The 25,641-nt window shown below is 42.2% G+C and overlaps 1 protein-coding gene across 9 annotated transcripts in view; it reads left to right on the forward strand.

The window, feature by feature from the left end:
* Positions 1 to 25,641, forward strand: part of ARID1B (AT-rich interaction domain 1B) — a 358,666-nt gene that overhangs the window by 12,178 nt on the left and 320,847 nt on the right. For all 9 annotated transcript variants that reach the window (XM_086631993.1, XM_086631997.1, XM_086632001.1 and 6 more), the window contains exon 3: positions 20,940 to 21,134. In XM_086631993.1, the coding sequence (XP_086488119.1) occupies positions 20,940 to 21,134 (195 nt within the window). The remainder of the gene's footprint in view (positions 1 to 20,939; positions 21,135 to 25,641) is intronic.

Genomic DNA, 25,641 nt, shown 5'->3' on the forward strand with positions numbered 1-25,641 from the left:
AAAAGATTATTCCAGGAATTAGCTAGGGATCTGAGGGCTACCGCAGCCTAAGCTGTCGAGAGTTTCGTGTATGAGTGTTGGTGACAATCGGAACATTTTCTGCATGAATTGAGACCCTCAAAAAGTTTTGGGCTTAGTGCGCAGGTTGGCCGTCTCGTATATTGGGGTAGCGTTTAGGGATTTGGTTGTTTATGAGGAACTTGCCAAATGTGACGCTTTGTGAACAAGCAGCGGAGAGGGGTTGCCTGCCCCTGGAAGGCCCATTCCTCCTTTTAGCCCTCCATTCCTCCTTTTAGTTCTTCACAGCTCATTTTAATAATAACAATAGTAATAATTAATGTGCTTTGTTATTGGGAGGAGGGTCAGGGAGGGCCTGAGCAGCTGTGCCTTTGCTGGAGTGTGCTTGCCAGAACGGTAGGTGTGTTCCTCCACTCTTTCTGGAGATGCTAACATATGTGTCAGATCTGTTGTGGGATATGGTTGCTTAAGGCTTTTTCCTCTGCTTTTTCTCCTGCAGGGAGTGAGAGATTTATTTGTGGATTATCTGCTTCTGTCTCACTTCTTTCCTTCCCCTTCTTTTATCCAAACATCACCAGCTCTTTTTAATCCCTTGTCTTGTGATGCTTCTTTTTCCTTCTTTAAATATTATCTCAGAATTCCTATCTTTCTCACTTTCCAAATCATCAGAGTGATGGAAAAGCCATCCTTATTGTCTTCTGCCATTTTACAGTTGCACAAGAGTAGTGTGACTGTATATCCAGGGAGAAAATAGCTTCTGAGTGACCCTGGTACCCATCCCTCCCTCTGACTTGCATTTGTTGCTCTCTGTCCTCTAAGGAATCCGTGCACAAAAGTTGTTGGGGAAGGCATGACAGCAGGGAAAGTGCCTTTGCTAGCCAGCTTCCTGTGTAGGCACTTCTAGTGTCCAGAGGTCAAGTTGCATTAAGAGGAGAAAAAAAAAAAAAAACAAACAAGAAAAAAGGAAAAAAAACCCCACAAACTGAAAAAAACAACCAAGCAAGTCCCCAGATCCTGGCAAGACTTGGCAGTGTCGTAGGAGCATCATACAAGTGGGTGATAGTGCTGTTGTGTGGGGTTTTTTTTTTTTTGTTTGTTTTGTTTTTTTTTATTCCTCTAATGCTGATCCTCTAATAGTAGACTCAAAGAAAAGAAGAGAAAAGGGAGAAATAAATAAAGGAGACAAAACCAAGCTGGAATGCGAATGTTGACATGCACGGTTTTGTTACTTTTTACCTGGCATGGCAGATGTAATTAAAAATACCTCTTTCTATATTTACCCAAAAGATACTTGAAAAGATGTCAGCATGAAAATTGAAGTGTGGTGTTGCTGTGTATATGGAAAATGTTGAAAAGATGGGAACTGAGGAGAGGAAACGGTTTGGGTGTAATTGTCTATATTAAGTAGTGAATATGATGCGCTAGATGCAGTCTATGTGATTTTGTAGTACCTGATATTTCATTTCCTAGATTTCTTTTCCGTTTTATTCTCCTCAGAAGATTGGGAATGTAGAGAGAAGCAAGCTGCCAGTGACGGTTGTTTGTTATTCCACCGTGTAATGTCTTCTTTGGTGGGATGTAGCTTGTTCAGATGGCTATGAAATGGCTATGTTCAGTTTAGAAAGTCAGTTAAGGTTCCATTTTTCTAGGAAAATACCTTAGGAATTCAAAGAAGAACAAAGGCCTATTTCTTCTTGTGTGGTAGTCTCCAAGTTCTGTTGCTTTGCCTCTAAGACGACCTAGATGCTTATTTGCAGCAATTCTTGTTCCTTAAAAAAAAAAAATCTCAGATTTACCTGTGATAGTTACTTGTCTTTTAGGTTTCGAAAAGCTGAGTCTGACTTACTGTGGTGTTCCTTCTGTCTTCTCCTGCTTTTTAACATTCAGTTTATTTTTTTTTCTTTGCTTGGGATTGATGTCTTCCTTGAAGAGATGGAGGAAGAAAGTGTGTGCTTTTTGTTAAAGGCTGCAGCTGGTCATGGCATCATAACAGAAGGTTCAAATAATTGTGATTTCTGATGACATTTTTACTTTCTTGAAGTCCTTGAACTCGCACATGATTGTATGTCTTACTTGAGCAAGTACTTTGAGCCAGGGTGCCAGGAATAGGTAGAAATGTAGTTTTTATCTCCAGAAGTGGGGTTATATATCCTGTCATAGACCAAAAGAGACAATGAACATGATTTTTTTTTTATTCCTTTTTTTTTTTTCCCCAAACATTTATCTGATCCTGAGCATTCAGTAGCATGTTTTCTCTGTCATTTTTAGATTAATGGTTGGGAATAAGCAGGGAATACTTTTTTTTTAAGTTGAGTTCATTCTTTAGACATTCATCAGAAGATCCAAGCGGATATTCCTCAAAAAGGCAGCTTGTTATTCTTTTTGGCTTTTGAGGATCAGGGGATGAAACAAAGAGCAAATGAGCAGGAGAAGGGTTGTCACACATAAATGTGTAGGAAGATATGTCTTGAACTAAATGGACATGTGCCTTTTGTGTAGATACCAAGCCAGAATTTTGGGGAAAACAGAAGAAAACTTGAAAGCCTAATTTGTTTAGCTCGCCGTTTCTCAGTAGCCTTTTGTTACGCTCCTTGGGCACTCTTTTATCGAGTTTTGTGTTGCTGAAAGATCTTACAGCAGACCGTGAGTCTAATGGTCGTCTGAAGCTGATCTAAGACTTCACTTCTGCTGAAAAGACCAGTCCCACTGTTTTATCAGCTCCCTGCTGCTTCTTCCCTTGTGTCCCAAGGTGAGTTGCATCAGCTCCTTGATTTCTCGGAAAACTAATCCTGCCAGACAAAACCTGTGGATGGTTGGCGTTCTCCAGCTCATTGCGCTGCTCTGACTTGCAGCACAGTCTCCCTGGCACAGAGGTGAGGCAAGGGGGGGTTCGGCCGAGGGTGGCAGTCAGGGCAGGACAGCCCCTTTTGGTGGTGGTACAGGCTTGTATCAACTTAAACTCATCACGAGACTGTATCTTGAGTGTAAAATTACTTTGTAGATAATGACGGATATTTAATTTCTCAACGTTTCTCTGGAGCAGAGGATCATTGTTATTCCCCTCTTAAAAAGGAAAGAAGCTGAGGCAGAATGAAAGTTGTGATTTTTTTTTTCTTTCCACCAAGATGATAATTATATGGAATGCACTGATTGCAGTGGCCAAATAACCCTTCGGTATTTTTGAAATACGAGATTTCCAGGGTGGGGCTTATCTACCCATATGGATTGTAGGCATTTATACCTGATCTTTTCATGCAGACTTTTCTCTTTGGTGTGAAGAAAGAGTAATTTCTTTGTGTGAATCGTGTCATCCTAAAGTAGACGTGTAATGCGGGTCCAATGAATCATGGTCCTAAAGTTACATGTTTTTCCTCTTGCTCCAAAGAAGGTCTAAGCTCGTAAGTTCAGGTGTTGATGCCAAAGGGCAGGTGAAATTAATTCCTTCAGCTATTTATAGTGTTTTCATATCATACAGGCAAATGACTCCAGACTTCTGCTGGAGTTCTGGACTAATCTTCCTCCTCTTATCTTGCTAACCCCTTAGAACTGATAGTTTTAATACCCATTTCCTGTTAAGCTTGATATGTTCCTTTTTTGTTGTCCTTTTTTATAATACCTATTCAGAGTTTTTCCTGCTGTTGCTTTTCTTTTGATATGTTAAATTTTTGCGTGTACGAGCTGTCAGTGTTTCTTTTCAAGCATATTTGTAGACACGAGGCATCCTGGCAAATTGGAAAATGGTACGATTAATTTCCAGATCAGTTGACCTTAACGCTTAGGTACGCAATTTCCGTACAGAGATGCAAGCTTTTGATTTGGAAGTAGGGCAGCGGTTTCGTCGTGAAGATGCTGCTTCACAGTCTGTTGAAAACTCTTCACCCGTTGCTGGCACTTCAGCTGTGGCTAAGTGGGCACCTCTGGGAAGAAGCTGCCGTGATGGTCCTCCCCAGCCAGTGCTGGTGCTTCCTGCCGCTCGACAGCCCTCCTGGTGGTCGGTCCCTCCGGTGGGTCCGTCTGCGGGGCGTCATGCAGGGCAGTGGACTTGCCGAGTGCCTTGGCAGGGCTGAGGGGCTGTGCTGGGCACGGGGAGGAAGGAAGGGGCAGCCCGGTCGAGGCATCTGTGCCACCAAGAGAGCTGGTGTCCATGGGATCAAACAAGGCGTGTTGGGAGTGCTGGGGATGTATTCCAAAACCAAAGCGATGACACCTGGTGTAATGCCGAGGGATGAAGTTGTTTGGAAGTACGAAAGAAAACACAGGGATGCCTGTCTTGCAAAGAGCTGTTCTTTTGGCGGTGCCATTTTTTGTAAAATGATCGAAGAGGAGTAAACACGTTTGCCAAAAAGCGTTTACCGACATGTCCGGCAAAATGGTTACAGCAATCCTTATTTATCTCTAGGGTCACTTAACATTTCTTGGTAGAGTTTAAAATGCCAAAACTGAAGTATTATTGCTCTTAATAATCTCTGTGGCAATTCGTCAGTGCTTTCCACTTTTTGGAGGCTGGCGTAACAGGTATTTCGTTTTGCTCCCTTTCTAAGGGATCCTCCTCATCAACAGCGACAGTTTATTTGGCTTAAGCTTGAGTTTCTGACCTCAGGATCCTCTGAAAAGTTGCTTGTTTTCAAAAGATCCTGAAGTGTCTTTTGCAGTTTTATAGTTGGTGTATCATTTATAGTTCTCTTTTATAGTTTGAGATTCAACTAGTGGCGTGGTTTCTAGGTGTACTTTTCCCCCACCCCAGCGTGTACGAAGGGAGGAGGAGGAAGCATGGCTTCCTCAAGGTTGACTGAAGTGTTTTAACTTCTATAGCAAACGAGGTGAGAATGAAATTGTCGGAAGGATAGAGGCTAAATTATTGAAGCCCTTGGCTGTTGAAAGCGGCTGGGGATGTGCTATAAAAGGTGCGAGTCCAACAGTCAGATGTGTAAACAGCACCTTACTCCCTCCTTGTACCTGATTCCTCACCATGTGCTTGGTGTGATGAGAACCTCAGGCAGCGTGGGGACATGGCAGCCGTTCTCAAAGGGTTGGTTCATGGTGCCTTCGCCGGAAGAATAATCTTTTACCGCGCAGGATAGCAGAGAGAAAAGCATTTGCGAGGAAGATTAATTGAAGTAATTCATCACTTCAAAATGAAGAAGGTTCATCAAACAAGAATAAAAGCTAAGTATTTTATGTGCCTCTATTGGAATTTGATAACCATTTGTTTTGCTAGAAAATGTATGCGGACTGGGCACCTCGTGCTTGTCTACACGAGGAAATTTAACGGTACAACTATGTGCTATAATTATATGCTATAATTATACCAATATAACTCCCTATGGAGACACTCTTATACCAGAATAAGAGTTTCCATGGTTTATCTTCTTCTGCTTCCAAAGCACGTAAGCTTAAATGGGAAAGGGTACTCTTATACTGGAGTAAGTTTTCACACTGAGCTAGTTATATTGGTGTAATTATGCATTTTTTTTCCTTTGGTGTAGGCAAGTCCCTAGTGCCTTTTCAGCTTTGAACTTTAGTTAAGAATTTCTTGGTTGTGATAAGTGTCTAAGCATTTTCATAGTATATTTTTATAATGGGACTTGGGTATTTAAACCAATTACTTAGGCCAATTAACAGCTTCCTGGGTTGTGGATAACAATAGGAAATAAAAAGAGATCAAAATTCACGTTCCTAGCTGCTCAGATATATCTGCTTTTTTTTTTCCTCTGTGGTTTTTACAAGTACACAGCGCAACAGGTGGAATAGTCTGTGACTGCCTAATGAATTCTGTGTTGGACACTTTTTACCTCCTGCTTCTCATTATTCCTCGAGTTTTGTTGCACTGTGGCTCTAATTGCATGCATCTCTGGATCACAGAAAGAAGCTTCCTTGATGAAGTTGGAAAAAAAAAATCACCCAACCTCCAAAAATGTGAATTGTTTGGAGAATTGCTGAAATTTATTGATCTTCACACAAGACAGGACCACAGTTGACTTGCTAGGCATGAGTTGTACAAGGAGCAACTCGTTGGATGCAGAGGGAGGCGAGGGTGCGGGTGCATCTCTGATGGGTGACGCAGTGAGAGGAAGGGTGGTGATGTGCAGAAGAAGTGTTTGGTAGGGGTGATCTCTCTTGCCTGGTTCGGTCAGAAGTGGGTACCTGGAGAGGTGTTACCTGGGTGGTGCTTTGATGTTGGGTGTCTTCTCCTCTCCCCTGTTTCCTTTGCGACTCAGAATACAGTATGTCTCATCCTTACCTTCACATCGCCTCAAAAATACGGATATATACGCATTTCTTCACAGTATTTTAGTAGTTTCTGCAAATACCAACATAAATTCCTTAGAAGCAGTTTTTCTTATGTATCTTTTTTACTTCTTACGAAATGACTGATTTGAAAACATACCTTTTTTTTTTTGTCCTCTTAATTTTCTTTTATCAATCCTTCTAGTGTGTTTGTAGTGTTAGAATTTCCATGTTGTCTCATTGTGCCAGAAATTGAACATTATGACTTCAAATGAAAAAGCAAATTGCAGAAACAGGAGAAGTCTTAAAATAAAATAGAGATGATGTAATAACCTCCAAATCATAGAAGAGCAAGGCTGGTAGGGACATCAAGAGGTCATTTAATCCATCCCTGTGCTCTGAGGCGGGATAAGACAGACCTAAACTGTTCATGACAGATGTTGCTCTGTCCTGTAGTAGTAAAAAACTGAGCAAAGGGAATAATTTATATATCGCTTCGCCCCCTCCCTCAAAGCTTTGTGCGAGCTGAACTTGGCATAGAATTGGCGCGAGAGGATCTGTGGATTCATGCAGGATTATTTCAAGTTATCTGAGTTGTTGTTTCTGGTTTTTGAAAACTTAATGCTTTCTGTCAAAATAGTCTAATGATGTTTGTGTAGTTTTAAGTGTAATGCTCATTTCTAATTTTAACTGGAAGTCTGTTGTTCAGGTGTATTTCTTCCTGAAATGATTATTTTTCTGTGTTAGCTTTGTAACCAGCGTCTCATCTTCTTGGGCACCGAGCAATTTAGTTTAAAAATGTGTAGCGTTTCCTTTTCATCCTTGACAGTATTTCTGGTGTATAATCAGTTTCAGTTTTCCTTTTTTTATTCAATTTCTTTTTCTGTGTGAAAGAGCTGAGGGGTAGGAGTATAAAGGGAGAAGGGAAAGAATATATTCAAGAAATCATAGTACTTGGCAGAAGAGCCGGGTTTAGCTGAAATGCCAGGTTAGATATGAAGTGAATAATGTGGCTTTAAGAAAAGATCTTTTTTCTTTGAAGAATAAATAGAATGTACGTTTCAGGATTTTACACATGGTATCTACAGCTCTTTAATCCTAAATGGAAGTTTGCAAATGAGCGTTGGATGAATAACATCTTTCTAAATTGAACAATACCTAAAATTGGAATTGCAGATACCCTGTTGCTAAAATGAGTCTTTGGGCTTGTTTGCTCTATTTTGCCTTTTAGTTATATCAGCTGAGAAACATCTGTCTTTTCTGCTAAATGACCTCTTCTGACTAGGCCAAGTGATTTTGACAGGATGAACTGTCTTCAGCTCTCATCAGCTGCAGGAAGAGGCTGCTGGAAGCTGCAGCTTGGAGAAGGGAGAAAGATGAGATGTAAATATACTCAAATTGCTGCTGCTCTCAGAAATAGCTTATTTGGGAAATATCCCCATACCTGTACTGCTTCAGTGGTTATGAGGGTGGTCATTTACTTCTCTTTCTTCCCATTTAATCTGATTGTTAATTTTAATTCTGTTCTAGATTTGGGAATTTTAAGAAGTTGGGAATACTGTATTTTGAGGTGTGCCCAAAGGGGGCTCGTTAATCCTGAGTATCCTCTCTGACAAATAAAGGAATCTCTTTGAAATGCTTTTGGGAAAGTTATATTGGTATTTTCACATGGCTGTTGTAGGCTCTCTTAAGGACTGGGAAATAAGAGGTGGGCATAGAAGTGGAAGGAAACTGGGAGTTTTGAGGCAGGCAGAATTTGAAAATAATGGTTTCTGCTGTGGGAGAGAGGAGGAAATTCTACAAATAGGGCATAGTCAGGTTTTTTGGATGAGAAATACTGAAGAAGAGGATCAGCTTTCCTGCTTTCATGTTTCTCAGACTAGATATGTCTCATGTTGATTTTTAATTTCATTATAAATGGTGTGATATTAGAAGAAAATTGTGGTCGTATATTGAGAACACATGCCTTCTTTGTACAGAAACTGTAAAAAGTTGTGGGTAGTAGCTGTGCTAAAACCATGTGCTTAATTCTGAACATCCAGGATCATTTGTTGCAGAGGTTCATCCCCTCCCCTGTTTCTGCACTTACCCATGTGCGTGTGTTACATGCGTGTGTCTCTTTGTGCTGAGATGCTCTGGGATGTTTCACAGTCTGCCAGTGTTTGTGGCAGAATTTATCCCTTTTGGAGTGATTGCAAAAAGAGCAGTGAAGATTGGGCAACTTCTGCCTGTTGTGAGTGAGAAGCAGGTGAAGGCACTGGGGTTAAACCAGAATTTGACCTGGTTTAAACCCAGGTCGGAATTTTTTCCCAAGTAAGCCATAGGGAACTTCGTATTAATATCCAGATATGTTTTTGGAAGTCTGTTCTGTCGAGTTCTTTGGGAGTGATTCCCGAATCTCTGCAAATTTTTAAGTTTGTTTAAAACCTGTGGGTATTAGAGCCGATAGTATTTTTAAATCGGCAAAGCTTTTAATTATTTTTTGCTACCATTTATTTTGCTTACAAAATATGTTTGCATAAATACATATATGTTGATATCAAGAGCAATTTTAATTTTTTTCCTGTAGAAATTAAAGTTTAAAGCTGAACAAATCCCTTAATAGTTTGAGGTTTTGGCTTGCTGTGTGTGTTTCTTAGTGTGGCTGCTGTGTGCTAAGTACAGTAACAATTCTGGAATTACCCCGTTGCAGGTTGTTCTTGCCACCTCCACCTTTAAAGGGAAATTTTACAGCTCCTGTAATATTTGTCCTTTTAATTTTAAAATCCAGATGAAGCGTAATCCCGGGAGCGTTGTTTTGCTGTTGCAGTGTAATCTTTTTCAGATGATACATGATTTAGTTGGAAACAAATTAGCAGCTATGCATGCCTAAAGAAAGCAATTTAATAAACAAGATTTTTGTAATACCTAATCAGAATTGTAAAGTGATCCTTGGGAGTCAGTTACATTATACGAAAGAGCTGGTGTGAACATAGGCATGTGCGTGAATTCATGGTTTCCAATCACATTGTTCTCTCGAGTCATACAAGGGCTTTGACCTTCAGCCTACTGATTCTTCTAATTTATTACTTAACTATTAAATGTTTTCAGTCAATAATGAAAATTTCCACTCATAACCGTAGTTTGTTCTGGTGATTGATTTCAATTTTTATTAAACTACTGAAAAACTCTTTTCTAATGCTTTAAACTGCCTGCTGCTGGTGGATGTTTGTTTGTTTTGCTCCATCCCAGAAAGTCAGTTCCATGCTCCTGACAGTGTCTGTGATGATGAGGAAGATCATTATAAATGCAAAATAATCACAGGCAGGTACTCCCCAAAATTCTGTTGCTCCAGCTCCCCCCGTACAAGTGTCTAGCTCCAAGTTCATTGTCCACTCTAGTTGACCCTTGGACTAAGCTGGTGCTGCTGGTATGTCTCCAGCTGCGACAGTGGATTTTTATGGTGTCCAACCACCATGATACAGAGACTGTTATGGAACGATGGTAAAAAAAAAAAAAAAGATGAACTAGTTATTTTCTAGGTAACTATTAATATTTTTGCACTATTTACAACCAAGTTTTTTTGGCCGCTACAGGAAACAGTTTTAACGTAGAAAATATGTTACAAGAGGAGGAGTTTCTTGGCGGTTGAAGAAGTGGCAGGGCGTCTGTTGTGGAGCTGAGTGAGAGTTGAAGAGGGAAAATGCTAAATTAACGAGTAAGATACCTGCTGCGAGGCTAGAAACCAACAAATCCAGAAAGTCAGTGCTTTACACTTCTCTTTAACGTCCCAGTCTGCTATAACTTACTGTGAGTGGAGTGATTTTTCTCCCTTTCCTGAGCTGGTGTGCCTCTTTGGCAATCATTTCTCAGGTGGCCAGAACTTTCCTTAGTTGCAGTCTCACATTGTGGCTATGGAAAAGGAAAACAACTAACTGCTTTTGTTTACCTGGTGGAATTTTCCTTTCTGTTATGCTTTTAACCCTTTATCCCAGTATCCTATCTGTGTTGTATGTTTTTTTTTTTTTATTATTATTATTTTCCTGATTTTATTTGTCATGAACTCTGATATCTGCAGAAATAAAAATTGCAGTAGAGTCTTCATAGCAAAGCACCTTCCGTTTTGTGCCTGGAAGAGAGGGACAGGGCACTTTGCAGAAAGGAGTGGAAGATCATCTTTGACAACAGTCAGGGATGACAGTGGGAGCTGGGGGGTGGAAAAGGAAGAGGGGCTGTGTTTGCTGGAGTATCCACTAGATACTTGTGTTACCTGGTCTCTGATTTATTCTGGATTTATTCTGGACCTCTAGTGAGGTCCGTTACAAATGCCAACAGTAGGTATAATTCAGTTTTTGAGAGGTTGTCATTTGCCTTTTTTGTAATAGTGTAAGCTCAGAGCATGGCTTAGAAATTTTAAATATGTTTCATTCAGGAGTACTTGATGAAATCTAGTGCATAAGGCTGAATTTGGGAAGTGGAGGGGCTTATTTTTGGATTTATCTTAGAAATAGGTCAGTTTTTCAAAGGCATTGGTATTGTTCCAAGTGATATAGCAGAAACTTAAGGTGTGGTGTTTAGTTTTTCTTTTTCCTAAGGATATTTCCAGACACCTTTTTGCTTTTGGAGGTAGGTTTCTGAAAGCTGAGAGCCTTGTTACAGCCTATGATGCGATTTCTCTTTTTTAAAACCTTCTAGAGTTTTTTTTTCCCCCCCTTAGCCTACCAGTTTCTGACTCCTAGTCCTGTTTCTTGTTCATAATAACTGACATCAGTCTCCCTGAAGTCTTCCCATCTCGTTCCTTGTTAAGAGTGCATATAATACTTGTTATTATGAGAGTGAAAACCCAGTTGCAGAAAGGTGAAGCGTTGTGCTCGTGTTTGCAGAGCAGGTCAGCTGCTGAGCCAGGAATAGAAGCCCTGTCTTATGACTCAGTGCCCTCACCGCTGGCCTGTGCCGCCCCTCCGGAGCACTGGTCTCTTCCAAGAACGTAGGAGTGATGGGGTATAGAAGTAGATACAGCAAGTATAGGAGCTTTGCTTCCAACTCTGGCAGGGCTTTGAGACTTTGACGTAGCTTAAAGTACTGGAGGAGAAAAAAAAAGCATTCTGAATTAGCTCCTAGATAAGTTCTGTAAAGTTACGGTTTGCTTTGCTCTGATTAAAAACAACAACAACAACAAAAATGTAGTTGAAAATAGCTTTCCAGAAGGTTGTGGATGTGGAAAAAAAGTTCTGTGTGTTTGAAAGTCAAACTCTGCTCTGCAAATAACCTTAAGAGCGGCCTGTGATTAAATCTTTTGTATATTCAACAACAAACTCATTTTATGCAACCGCAACTATGATAAAATTGAATTAAATGAACCTGCCTCTAAGAAAAGAGACTGAATAGCTGAGTAGCACGTTATTCAATGAATGGAAAATGGGGAGGCTGGCTGAAACGGCTGGGAAATGGTTTTAGCATTCCGTCGGGCTAAAGAGCAATTCTGTGAAATCACTGTATTTGTTTCCCCCCCCCTACCTCCCCGCCCTCAATTTTTAAATAGCAGTGCTCTTCATACTGTCAGAATTCAGTGTTGTGACACCCCTACTCAAAAGTTATGACAGCAGTGTAATGACAGCTACTGCCTCTTGAGAATCAATCAGGCAATTAATTTTGTAAATGAAATGCTGATTATACAAAGCTTCACATGAGAGGCCCAGTGATTAAAATCAATTTAACAAATTGTTTCAGGTGGGACTTGATTAATAATTTGCCATAAATGCTGAGGATATATGACCAGCATACCTTTTTGTGTGTGTGTGCTAGAACAGAACTATATATAACGCTTGGAATGGAAAAAATCTGCAGCTAACTGTATGTACCTCTGGCCCGTGACCCAGTTGTGACTGGTTTTACCTTTTTGTGGGTACAACTGTTCTCCCCGGTGTCCGTAATGTCACTTTCACAGCTAATGCTGTCTCCAGCAATTAAATACATTTAACCTTTCATTTTATTTTTGTTAATAAAGCCAAGTAGCTGAGAAAGTATATTCAGATCTACTTGAATATTTATTAAGTTTAGAAAGATTTTTCTTTAAAATCTGAAGCGGCCGTGGGATTTATTTCATTGATTCCCTCCCCCTGCTCCCCCACCCCACTTGTGCCACTTACTGGTTTTCAAAACTTTCTGCCTTTTCCCCTCCTACTCCAGTAGCTGTGTGCAGGGAGCCTTCCTGCAGAGCTCCTCGTTCCATTCGAGACCAGTCTGTGCTGCTTGTCCGGCGGCCACTATTTTTAGTGCATCCTTTTCTGCCCAGCTAACCCTGTGTTTGTGTAAGAGCCATACAACGTAGGTACGGGGTTTTTTTTTTTTTTCCCAAGTTCCAGATGGCAGCCATGCACAGTGAGGGAAGGCGTTTACTTGTCTCGGAAGCTGAGAACCTCATTGCCAGACAAAATAGAAGCAACTGGTATTCTGGGTGGGGCTTTGCTTTTTTTAACTTGCAGTTTTCTGGATTTATGAATGGGTTTTCTCTTCCTTGTTGAGCCATAGTGTTGGCTAATGAGGAGGCCTTAGAGCTGCGAGACATCCTCTGGTGAATCTAGCTTGAGAACTTTAGGACAGTATTTTTTCCCTTGCTGTCTGCCCTGCCCGACTCCTGAGGGTTACTATTTCGGCAGCAGCAAAGGCACACTGAGAACTGTGCCTGTGTCTCGTGCTCCAGGGCCAAAGCTGTTGTACTGGTGTAAAACGACCCTACGCAGGCAGCTTCAAGTTCAGATGCTGGACTGTGGATGGAGTAGCTAAAGCGTGGTCAGGATCTGGCAGCAAGTAGGAAAAGCAGCTGGAGTCAATGACACGTTGTGTGGTTGCAGATAGATTTGCTGGGACATCTGTAGGAACCCCTAAATTCTGCTGCGTTAGAAGTTACTTCTGACTTGCTGGTGAGCACTTTTGCTAGGAGACTAGAGCTTCTGCGTGCCTGAAGGAAGGATGATCTCCTCTGTATGGAGCATCCAAGTTGGAGAAAACAAATGCAAAGAGAGGGAGATAATTCCTCCTGGAAGAAGGTTGGAATTAGCAAAATGGGTTCCAGCTGAGTGTTCAAAGGTGATGGGGACCATTGAGACACCTTCAGTTGACTTCAGAGCAATCAGGTGGCTCTGGTGGTTGGCAGTGACAAAGGCGACTCGAAGGGCAGCAGTTGTTTGTTGCATGGCCATGTGAACCTGCCAGAGATGTGGGATTGTTTTGGCCATCAGGTGTGATAAACGGGTGTAATTGCTTTTTGATGTTGTCTTAGCCTTTGCAGACACTCATGGTGGCAACCGAAGAGGTTAGTTGTGTATACGTCGTTAAAAAAGGGTTTTTTTACTTTGCTGTGTTTGTTGTGATTTATTCTTCCAGTAGTCACTGAGGTTTATCTAGCTACGAAATAATAACCAGAGAGTGGCTGACTGGCTGACCTGCCAGTTTTCAGGCTGTGTTAAAGAGGACCTGGAAGAAAACTGGAAAATAGGCATGCGTAATTCCTTCCCCCCGACCCTGCAGAGACATTTGCTTGTATAATTATTTGTAAATGTTCCAGTAGTTTTTTGATGGGGCATAGCTTTCATTTTTCTCTCGATCCCCTTTTTAATTACTCACTTTCTGTTTTGAGTGGGAAATTATCTTTCTGATGTCTCCCTGCAGCTGAAATGAGACAGTATGAAGAGCCTTTAAGACAAGGAAAATTGCGGGTTTTGTTAAATTTTTGCTAGTATATGCTTCTTCGTTCACTGAATTTTCCTTTGTCATAGGCTTATGTCGAACTTTGTTCTTTTTTTTTGTGTGTATTCCTTGTGTTTGTGCAACTGATGTTTTTTATTTAAATTTTAGTAAAGTACAGACAGTAGACTTCTATTTAAAAATAATTCGATGCATGTTTGCCAGTCACCTCTCAGATTTTAGTATTAATGTAAGTCAGAATTTAATGCTGTACACTAGTACTTTTTTAATAGTTATTTGCATCTTTCTTAAATGGATATTTAAAACACACGTAACGAGTTATGTTTTGATACTCATGCTTTTGTCGTGTAAAAACGTTGGCTGAGGAGTCCTTGTGCATGTTCGTACAAATGATGGCATTATCTAGGAATGGATTATCTTTTCCCCAGTTGCGTCCTCATGCCAGCTGTGTCATTGTGTTGTAGTGAATACTTGTGATTATCTCTAGTGATAAATTTGTAACTTGGTGCCTGACCTAGAGCTGAGAGCTCCATGCCCATCTTTCTTGGAATGTCGGTAACTGATTGTCAGCTGTCTTTATTATGAGGTTTCAAGGCTTTGGTATTAATAAACAGGCTTGGGTTTTTTTTTCCCCCTTTTTTTTTTTTTTAATACAGAAACAGAAGATTTGGCTGCAGATCAATGAGCAAACAAAGAGTTATTGTGTTTGGTAGCTCTAGGAGTTTGAGGGCGAGCCTACTTGAGAGTGTTGAGTTCATGTTGTTTTGTCGTAGGCGCAAACGATGTAGCATTAGCTGTTGGGATGTGCTGTGGCTTATAGTCCCTTTAAATTGCAGCATTTGCTGCTGTCAGCCAAACCAATGCTTCTTTCAATTTTTTTTTTTTGTTTAAACAAACAAAAAAGCACGCTTTCACTTGAAGAGTGGTTATATCTCATGTGAATACTCTTGTCTTTTAGTGAATTGCTGTGTGTGCCTTGTATGAGAGCCCTATGTCACATCTGGATCCCACTGTGACCTTTGTAAAGCGTCTCCCGCCCCTCCCTACCTTGGGACTTCAGTGATGGGGTTCTTTGTGGCATCTTCAAAGGACTAAGTTGCATTTTGGGACTGTGACCCGTGTTGTTCCTGTTCCTAGGTGTCTTTCAATTAAAGATTTTGGTGTTAGAAGTGAAACATACATTGATAACTTCGTAGTGTGTATATAATGCATACGTAACATCAGTGATGGCCCAAAAGGGAGAGCTGGATGAAACATCTTGGTCAGATGATTGCTCAAGTTATTCTAGTTTGCACCCCGCCTCAGATCCGACTGGAGACGAGATATCTGGGAAAGCATTGGTTAAACGATGAGAGAAAATGATAGTGGTTTTTTCCTCTCACTTTAGAAAAGGTAAAACTGAATCGCCAGGTACTGCAGAGTGAGGTGATTTATTGGATTGTCTTGGCTAGGAGGAGAGCAGAAACGGAGGTGATACTGAATTTACAAGTGGGCGTAGAATATTCATTTTTCCTCTTCTGCTTGTGGCGGGCATGTTGAGTTTATGCATTCTTCTACATAAAATGTTGAAAAAAGGAGCAGGTAACAGAAAAAGATTGTCAGTTACTATTTGTAGGCAGTGTAGGCTTTTCCACGTCCTGCCTTAATGGTTGGACTGTCAATCTAAGAGCGGGAATGAAACCTTGGCCCCGTTGAAATCGTTAGCAAACCTTCCGTTGGGCGTTTTAATGCGCTCACAAGGCACATAATAGGCAAGGCATCTTATGAAATGCTCTGTTCTTACAGAGCCTGATAGTACATGTGCAAATGAATCTGATACTGACACAAGATAGGCACTGTAATAAAGGGGTTATAAATTATAATATTGCTGCGGACTGAAGCAAAGAACGAGACCGAGGTATTTTGAGGAACTGCAGATCTATGCAAAGTTTAAATGGAATGCAGCAAGTTGAAGAGGAGGTGCAGAATCAGAAGCAAAAGGGTGAATCCATTCAGGCTTGCCTGGCAGAATATGACAGTAAAAATGGCATGAGCAAACACTAGCGCAATTGGTAAAAAGGTAATGTGTATATTGTGACTAAAATAGCACTAGGGAAAAATTGGACCCTTTTGTAAAGGAAGGTAAAGGCAATAAATGGGTATTGATGAGTGCAATGAAACTAAAATAAAACTAAAAAAGTAATTAAAACTTTGTAGTAGAACATGTAATAGAATTAAGTAAAGGCGTGGAAGATTCCATCGCCCGTTCGTGGTCATACATGCCCGCTGGGTTTCAGAAGGTGATGCAGTTGTAGCAATGCTGTCATTTTTGATAAGTGTTAGTGAGCAGGTGTGGAGGGGTTGGTTGTTGATCCCTACAACACAAAGAGGTTGATACTTGCCATAATCATCCTGTCACCCAAAACTTGTCTTTGAAAACTGTTGGAACCGATGTTAAAGAAAATATTTGAACTTAGTAAGTGTTACAGGAACCTTCAGGTAAGATTGCAATGGGTATTTCACGACTAACAACTCCTTCTCAATAACTTTTCAAAATGTTGTGGATGAAAGAAAGTCTTGTGATAAAACCCGAAACTTTTAAGTTTAAAAGAAAGCTAAAGCTGAAAACTGTGGATGTGTTAAAGTTGCAAAAAGTTGCAATTAAAGTTTTACCTCCACTGTGCTGAACACAAAGTACTGGGTGAGCAGCAGATTTTTCTTTCTGTTAAGTGTATGGCTTCAGGTCTTTCTCACTGTACGCTGTTCTGAAGACAAAATTTGTTCTTTATTTATAAAGCTTTCTATGGTATTGATCACAGTCATATTAAATTCTGAAATCACCTCTCTGGTGAAGAGAAGATGATTTTTTTCATTTTCACGGTTGGGAAACTGAGGCATTGCTGTAGGAAGTTTGAGTGGCCTGTTAATGATGGCTGTAGGTTGAGTTTTCTGGAACATAAAGCTTCTGAAAATACCTTCAAAGCACATCTCTCATCAAATTCAGAAGTAGTTGCCGTTGTAGATACGAGGCATTTTCTGCAATTTAAATCCCGTGATTTCAAGTCAGGAAACGAGGGACGCATTAGTAAATTCTGAAAAACGGTTGTTTTGATGGAAAACTGTGGCAGACGCAGGGGTAGACTCCAGTTCTGCCAGAGCAGCATGCAGCTGCCTTAATGGCAAGACCATCCTGTGCTCCGTTCACTCCCTGTACCGTAAGTGAAGTGTTCAGTCGTGCGGGGCTGCTCTCCACTGATCCCTGGAACAGACCCATCCACTGCCTGTGAGGACAACGGTGTGACCGGGTGTTTGGAGACTGATGCGGTTGTGTCCATGAAGGAGACACTAATTTAATTTTGCGAGGGCAAACTTAATTCCGGCAGCTCTTACCTGCTGCAGTAGTAATGTTTCTTAAACCTGAGGAAGAGCCAGCTATTTGGGTTTCTTTCGCCTTGCAGAAATGTGTTGGCAGCCACTGAGTCACTGGCAGGTGTCTTCCCCTTTAGCTGCCCCGCACCGGTGATTGGGATCTAATCTGAGGGTGGTCAGGAACAGCAGTGGTGAGCTGCTGTCCTCCGTAGGGACCGGCCGGTGCGTGGGCTGAGATGTGCTTCCTCACTGGTCTGCCTTCTCCAGTCCCGAAGATGATCAGAGGGCTCTTCTCTACTGTTGGGTCTTTCCCCGAGCCCTTGGAGGGAGGAGGGCACTGGCAGCTGTGGCGGGTCTCTCTGGGCTGTCCCGGTGGTCTGCGTGGGCATATTGACCACCTCTCAGTGCAGCCCTCGCATACACAGTATCTCCAGTCATAGAATCATAGAATGGTTTGGGTTGGAAGGGATCTCAAAGATCATCCAGTTCCAACCCCCCTGCCATGGGCAGGAACACCCTCCACTACACCAGGCTGCCCAAAGCCTCATCCAACCTGGCCTTGAACACTGCCAGGGATGGGGCATCCACAACTTCTCTGGGCAACCTGTCCCAGTACCTCACCACCCTCAATGTAAAGAATTGAGGAGTTCCATCAAGAATGGAGTCCTTGATCCTGATGCCTCCATCGTGGCGTCCACAGTGAGTTCTGAGCACGTCCAGGTCCTTTGTTACCCGTACAGCCCCTGGGTCTCGGTGCTGTGCGGATCACCTACAGACTGGAGTTACGGCGGTATCTCAGTCTCTTCATCCCTCCACCTTTCTGAAGCGGAGGGACGTCACCTGAGGGGAGGAGGAGCAGCTCTCCTGGAAAGGACGAGGAGAGGTGAAGAGACGGCAGGCTGGCGAGGAGAAGGGAAGGAAGGATGTAGTGTCAGTGGGGCTCGCTCTCCTCACACACGTGAAAAACCTCCACTGCTCCGAGGTCACTAGTCCAGAGGACAGAGGCTCTTTGGCCCGTAGCCATGTCGCCTCCTGACCTTGTTTCCTCTTCTTCCCTTCAGCTCCTCTGCCCCACTTCTGTCTCCGCTGCTTTTTTTAACCCGTCGTCCCTCTTTCTTAATCCGGCATAGTCGAGGCTGTCTCCGTACACCTCGTAACTCTCCGTGCCGCTCGCGCTCTCCCGTTTCTTCCTCCCGTGCCCCCGGTGGTCCGGTGACGTTCCGGTGCTCGCTCCCGGCAGGGCGCACGCCTCGCCGTTCCCAGGCGCCCGATGTCGGGCTGGCAAATGAAAATCCTCTGCCCCAAAGCGTGGTATTCAAGAGGTGTTCTGAAATGTTTTATGTAAGAACATAAACGATGTATTTTTTTCTGTGACCTCATTCTAAGACATAGCTGAACTGTTTCTGCTGAATTTTCCAGAGAATTTCAGCCTCAGGCGTACATATGGCCTGGAAAATTTCAGCCTCAATGCTTGGAGTTTGGCGAAGTTTATATGCACCTGAAAATAGTCTTAATAATGGAAAGCGTCAGACCATTGTAGCTGTGTAGCTATCTGCTTAAGTATTGGATGCGGAACAGAAAATATTACGCTCAAATTAATTAAAATTGAATTTGAATAAATGTTGCTATTGGAGTTAAGAGTTGGAAATAAACCCCTGAAACAGAAGATGGTGGCAATGAACAGTGCTGTTGGGCTTCAGGAGAATCTCGTGAAGGAAACTCAAGACTTGCTTTGAAGAAGGATTTATATTTGAGAAGATGAATATGGCAGGTGATGCATAGAGTGAACATCGAAACACAGAAATAAACATAGAACGAGTGTCTTGGTCTATAGGAGGAAATTTAATTTGTCCCCTGGGACCCTGCAAGAGGGAATCTCTAGTTCATGTGCTGAACCTTCATGTTCGTGTTGTTCTTAGTTAAAAGTGTGAAGAGTGGATGATGGCCTGAAAAAGAGGTAAAAACACGAGAGTGTCAGGAGGTCTGAAATGGTTGGGGAACCCATTGATTTCGAAAAGCATGAAATATAAATAGTAAATTACCCAGGGACATTTAGTGTTGAAAAATAGAAACTTCTGATCTGGCCACAAAGAAGCCAAATAATAAAGGGAAATTTGCTGAGTAACATCCACCCAAAATTAGAAGTGAGTGGGCGATTCGCTATGGTGGCAAAAAAAGGGCAGTCCTCTTCCGAAGCGAACGGAGGTGAGCTGTGAGGAGGAGGAATTCCCACCTTCCCAGGTGAAGTGTGTCCGTATTTGGAATACTCTGGCTTCGGTGACGTTCCTGGCACATCGGGATTGGTAAGGGTGGGGAGAGCCCGCGGAAACATGGAGAAGGTTTGAGTAATTTACTTGCAGGGAAGAAATCGTGAGAATTACACGTAATAGTTGGTTAAGCTTCCGAGGGCACGTACTGTGTGTGTATAGGGAAAAAAAGCCGTGGTGTGTCAGTAGTACAGACAGCAGTGATGGGAGGGGGGGAAAAATGTAATTTATTGTCATAATAACTATTCCATCAGAATATAACAGCCAAAAAGGCCTTGTAGGAGCTGTGTTACGTAGGAGGCTTTAAAACGAAGCTGGTCAACGCCGCGCTGTAGGAAAACACGTGCAGAATGTGCTACGGGAAGGGATCCTGCTCCTGGCGGGAGAGTGGGCTGGCGGGGTGAATTAATAAGTTTTTTCTTGGGAGGAGGAGGGGGGATATGGCTCTTTCATGAAGATGAGATTGTGATAGGCTTCTTAAAAGCTTCCCCCCCCCCTTTCTTCCGTGAATATAACTGGCAGTCAGGAATTAAAAACTGGATGTGGTATGAACAATGCAGTGCTGCGCTTGACAAAGTATGATGTTTTTTCTGGTTCAGTTGGTCCTTAGTAATAAAACATGAGAGTAATCCCACACAATGGGTGACACCCGTCCTGGAACTGTTACGGTGCTTGGTGAGTGCTGCCAAAAAGTCTAAAAATAAAACTTCCCTCCCTTGCTTCCCCTCCCCCTCCGTCAGTGATTGCAGTTTGGGTTTTCTGAGGTCTATTAAGGAGGCAAATAAACTTTCGTGTAAAATGTGAGTTATGACTTGCCTTTTCATCTGGAAACTGAACTAATGCACGGGATAGCCGTATGAAAAAGCTGAAATACAGCGTTCTGCATGCGTTGCGCTTCTTGGAAACTTTCTTTTCTTTCCACTTTCCCTTTTTCCAAGGTAAGAAAACAGACGTTTTGTCAAGGTTAAACAGCTTGTCCACTAGTGTGTCTCTTCACAGACAGGGTTTTATTTATGTTTAAACATTAAACTCAGTGATGCTAATCAGTTTACAGCAGTACGTTTAATTATTTCTTAAGCTGAAATTTACCGGGTGTTTTTTTTTTTCTGCTTTTTCTGTAGTGACAACCTTAAGTTTGAGTGCAGAATTTTTTTTTTTTAATTTTTTTTTAATTTTTAAAACGCGATGGAAGTCCCAAGCTCTTCTGTTCAAAAACTCATCTAATTCATGTGAGAACCAGAGGACGGTGCTTTGCCTGTGTGTGCATCAAGTCAATATTTGGCGTGTAAAGCACTGAGAAAACGCGTGTCTAGCTGTCCCACAGTAAGCGTGACGATTCCGACCTTTTTCTTCCCGTCCCTAAAATGTTTCTTTGCTTGTGTTTGACACCAGGGCAGTCCGATGGATCCCATGGTCATGAAGAGACCTCAGTTGTACGGCATGGGCAACAACCCTCACTCTCAGACGCAGCAGAGCAGCCCCTACCCCGGGCAGACCTACGGCCCTCCCGGCCCGCAGCGCTATCCCGTGGGAATGCAGGGCCGCGCTCCGGCAGCCATGGGAGGAATGCAGTATCCACAGCAACAGGTTTGTGGAGGATTTTTCTGTGTTGCTTTGGTTTCCTTCCTCTCCTCCTCTTCCCTTCTGACACCGTGATAATATGGAGTGTGCAAGAGAAAAAAAAAAAAAAAATTCAGAAATAAGTATTTCTTGAGCGGAAGGAGGGTGAAGGACTGTTTTAAGAGTAAATAAATTATGTTGACAGCCTGAATGTTTTCTGAAACCCGGGAGAGTCAGAAAAAAGTTTTGCTTTGTTGCGGGTATCTTTTTGGAGAGAGAAGTACGTCAAATGCCATCAGTTTTGGTCTTACCCAGTTGACATCATTTAGCCTTGGATGTTGTGGTGTTTTTTTTTTTTTTTTAAATTCTCTTTCTCTCTGGCTTAGATACATTTAGATGTTAAATGAAAACCGAGAGCTGACATCAGTGCAGCAAGACTAGTGTTGTCCCATGCCTACAAAAGTGTTACGTGTTTACACCAGCTGTTTGTTGTTGTGGGTGTTTTGGTTTTTTTTTTTTTTTTCCCCCTGCCTCCCTTCCTCCTTCCTTTTGGTAGGAGCCTGTAGCTTTTCTTCTTCTTTTCCCTTTGCCAACTCTTTAAAGGCAGTATACTTATATCTTTTTTTTTTATATATATATATCAGAGGACATAGAAAGTAAGAACATAGTAAGAATCTACTCTTACCTGCTTTGATTTCGCTGTTGATGGTGACCTCTTCTGCCTTTCTCCTGTCCTTTTAAAGAAGGTCATTTCCAACGTTCATACTATAGATGAAGGAAGATGCAGTAGTTTCCTAGAGGGGAGGATACACCAAGGTTAGCTAGAAGTTACGTTTGGCTGAATTTTTTTAAAAATCAGGATTGTGAGTGTATGCAACGAGATCTCTATACTTTGTTGTGAGCACAAATAACTATTGTCTTGACTGTTAATGGGAAAGAACATTTGCTCTGTGCAACTGACTAGTTGCAGATCAGCTTCTTTTTATGTCGTTTATTATTAAATATAGAGAAGAAAAGAAAATTTTGGACTCTTGGCAAATAGGCGTCTGGTTAATTCAGGTTATCACCTACCCACCAGGACAGGATGTTCATCAGGTGGGTAGTTAAATAGGTTTCAAATGTGCTGGCTGAGTGCCTAGTACCTTTATCAACAGCTTGCTTTTTTAATCTTTTCTATTGTGGAATAGGTATTTACTTGCAAGGAAGAGATCATTTAGTTTAGAAACGTCAAAAAATGTGTTTGGTCACTAGCTTGCGACAGCACAGTTGCAAAAGGAGGAGGAATTGGAAAAAGGAGGCTTTATTTTTTTTCTCTGTGTGCCTGTAGCCAAAACGAAGTTATTAAAACATATTTTTAATTTTAAAATGAGTTATTCTGCGTTATGCGGAGATGAGTGTGGAATTTTCACTTCATTTGCTAATTGCTTGATAATTGTAAATTACCCGTCGGCAGGCAGTGACCTGGCACAGCGATTGGCCGCCGGCCCTGTCCGTCTTCTCACAGCATTAATGTAATTGGCTGAGCAGCAGCACGGTTCTGGGCACTAATGCTCTCTGGGGAAAAAGTGAGAGGATAATTATGACATTGGATTTTTATTGAACGGACATCACCACCTAGGCATGGTTTTGTTTTGGACAGCCTCCAAAGCTTCATGTGTTTGGTTTGTGAACCTCTAATGATCTGAATCCAGTTCTTTTCATCTTGCTCATATATTACCACCTTTCTACAAAGGATTAAAATGCAGGAATGCAGGTTTGGAAATTGAATTGCCAACTTACCAGCTGAGTGGTAAGTTGTCTTTGGCACAGGATGCCACAGTTTGATTCCTGGCTGGATTTTTACTCCTGTGACATGAATATTAAATAAGGAGAGCCTAGCTACGCTTGTTAAAATGGGCTGTGTAGCATGTACCTACTTGTAGATGTTATACGTATAAAATAAATAGTATTGCCAGAAGTTTGAGAAGACGAATCTCAGCGCTTTCTGGAAATTGGAGTCCTTTACAGCGTCACATTGGATTTATCGAAAGCACAAGGCACTTCTGAAAACTTGGTTGGTTAAAAAATACTGGGCCTTAAACACATACAGTGCTCAAATGTAAGTATTGTGCAGAGAGAGCATTGGGTGGGTAGGTTATGAGGGTGGAAGTGGCACGCCGTAGGAAGGGTGGGAAACATCGATGGGGGAGGTTGTTCTTATTTTAAGTCAGAGTCTGCTCTTGCCCAAAGATAGCCAAGGGTGTCAGTTCTGTTTCCTTGAATGAAATGAGAAGGCTTTTTGTTAGACTGTGAAGATTTCTGGGTTTTGAAGAAGACCTTGAAATGTTAAGTCTGGCTCTTTGTCAGCGAGCGTTATGGTTTGAGGTTAGAACTATGGGACTTGACGGATTTTAACTTGCAGGCTCTGCTGCAGGATGCTGCGAATGAAGAAATAAAGATGAGAAACAACACCCTAAAGATCCAGCTAAAATTAATGGAAATGGTAGAAACGAAGATAGTTGCCTAGATGTAGGTAGCTAGTCTGTCGTGTTGCAGCAGAGGACGGTGTGTTCCAGCGTGCAGCCCAGAGGTGGAGGAGAGAGCTCATGGGAAGGGAGGCCTCTGACATGAGCAGGGAGAGATTGAAGAGGATGAGAAAGACGAAATGTTATCAGGTGCAGTCATTCTGTGTATCTGCAGCATGGGTGCCAAGCGTACCCTGCTAACCTGTTGAAAAAGTGATATCTACATAATGCTACAGACAGTCTCTTACAACTACTCTTTGGTCTAGGCGTGCTTGATACTAAACAGGAAGGTGCAAATAAACCCCCAAATTTTCTTCATGTTCTCTGTGGACGTCGCGGGGTGTTGAAGAGAGTACAGGATGTATGGGGTATGTGCTGTGATGTGGCTGCAAAGGATGCTGTGAAGAGAGAAAACAGATCTTCTAAGCATTTGAGCTTGGAGCTCATCTCTTGCGAGTTATCAGTGATGACCCCCAGAACAAAACACTAAGCCTTGTACAAGGGGCAGAATTGGAAATGACACCTTTTTGCGTTACTCACTAGCGTAGGTCGAGGTGCAGGGTTCGAGGTTTGTGCGTAGGCATGTAGGAGAGAGAGGTAAAACTGTGGTGAAGCTAATGGTAACCTGAGATTTTCTCTGTCTTCTCCAACGCTTGATGACAAAGATCCAGGTTTCTCGTGTGAAGATGGGTGGCAGCTTGTCGCAACACAATGCTAAGCAATTGGAAGAGCGCTGCAGCGTTTCGTCGGGTTCTGAGAGCGTGCCCGGTTAACTCAGTGTGAGTCAAAGGAAGTGTTGGGACTGACTTTGGTAAAATTATCTTAATGGGTTAGGATATTAAAAATCCAACAGTTCTTAAAGGACAAGTGTAAGAAAGGAAGGTGTTACTAAAAGACTCATTTGCCTAGTGTATAGGTTTGCAGTCTCGACAGTTTATGTCTCTTTTGTCCACTCTTTTTTTGTCCAGTCTTTTTAAGGCACTGAAGCATCTCCCTTCTGAGGAAAGGCTGAGGGAGCTGGGTCTCTTGAGCTTGGAGAAGAGGAGACTGAGGGGGGACCTCATTCATGTTTATAAATATGGAAAGGGTGACTGTCATGAGGATGGAGCCAGGCTCTTCTCAGTGGCATCCAATGACAGGACAAGGGGCAATGGATATAAGCTGGAACACAGGAGGTTCCGCTTAACCATGAGGAAGAACTTCTTCCCAGTAAGGGGAACAGAACACTGGGACAGGCTGCCCAGAGAGGTTGTGGAGTCTCCTTCTCTGGAGATGTTCCAAACCCTCCTGGACACGTTCTTGTGTGATCTGATCTAGGTGGTCCTGCTGCGGCAGGGGGATTGGACTAGATGCTCCTTTGAGGTCCCTTCCAATCCCTGACATTCTGGGATTCTGGGATTCTGTGTCTGTAGGCGTGAATATGTATGGTCAATGAATTACAAAGAGATTTTTATGTTTTTAGGGAACTTTTGTTTTTTCTTCTCTTTCCTGTTGTCTTTTAGTGGGAGGAGAGGGGAAGGAGGCAACGGAAAGGTGGGAGCAAGTTGTCCTGTGCCTGGGTTGTCAGTTTTCAACACGATTGAAACACAAGTTGCAGCAAGGCTAGTGCTGGCGTCCCGAGGTTTTAAAACTTTGGTCTTGCGTGTAAATCTTAGTACTGCTGTCTCATCATCTCATCTGCTGTCTCTCCTGGTTTGCGTGGGGTCAATGTAGTTTTAGGGTTATTAGCGCTCCTCACCCACGACTTCGGGGAGTGCACAGTATGTACGTAAAAACAGAGAGCAGAAAAAGATACTTGCAGGTTTATCTTTCAGTTCCTAATCTTGGGTATTTCTTGGAATTGCGAAGAGATGATGTCAAAAGTGAAAATGCAGGGGTACTTAGCACCTGCAAACTGCAGGGTTGATTTTTGCAATACTTTTCGCTATAGTATGAGTAATAAGATCTTGTTATAAAGACCATAACTTCCTTTTCATTAACTTCTTTTTCTCCCCCCACCCTTTTTGGGCCTCAGTCAAGCCAGTGATGAT

The sequence above is a fragment of the Tauraco erythrolophus genome, chromosome 2 (genome assembly GCF_009769465.1).
Source record: "Tauraco erythrolophus isolate bTauEry1 chromosome 2, bTauEry1.pri, whole genome shotgun sequence".
NCBI lineage: Eukaryota > Metazoa > Chordata > Aves > Musophagiformes > Musophagidae > Tauraco > Tauraco erythrolophus.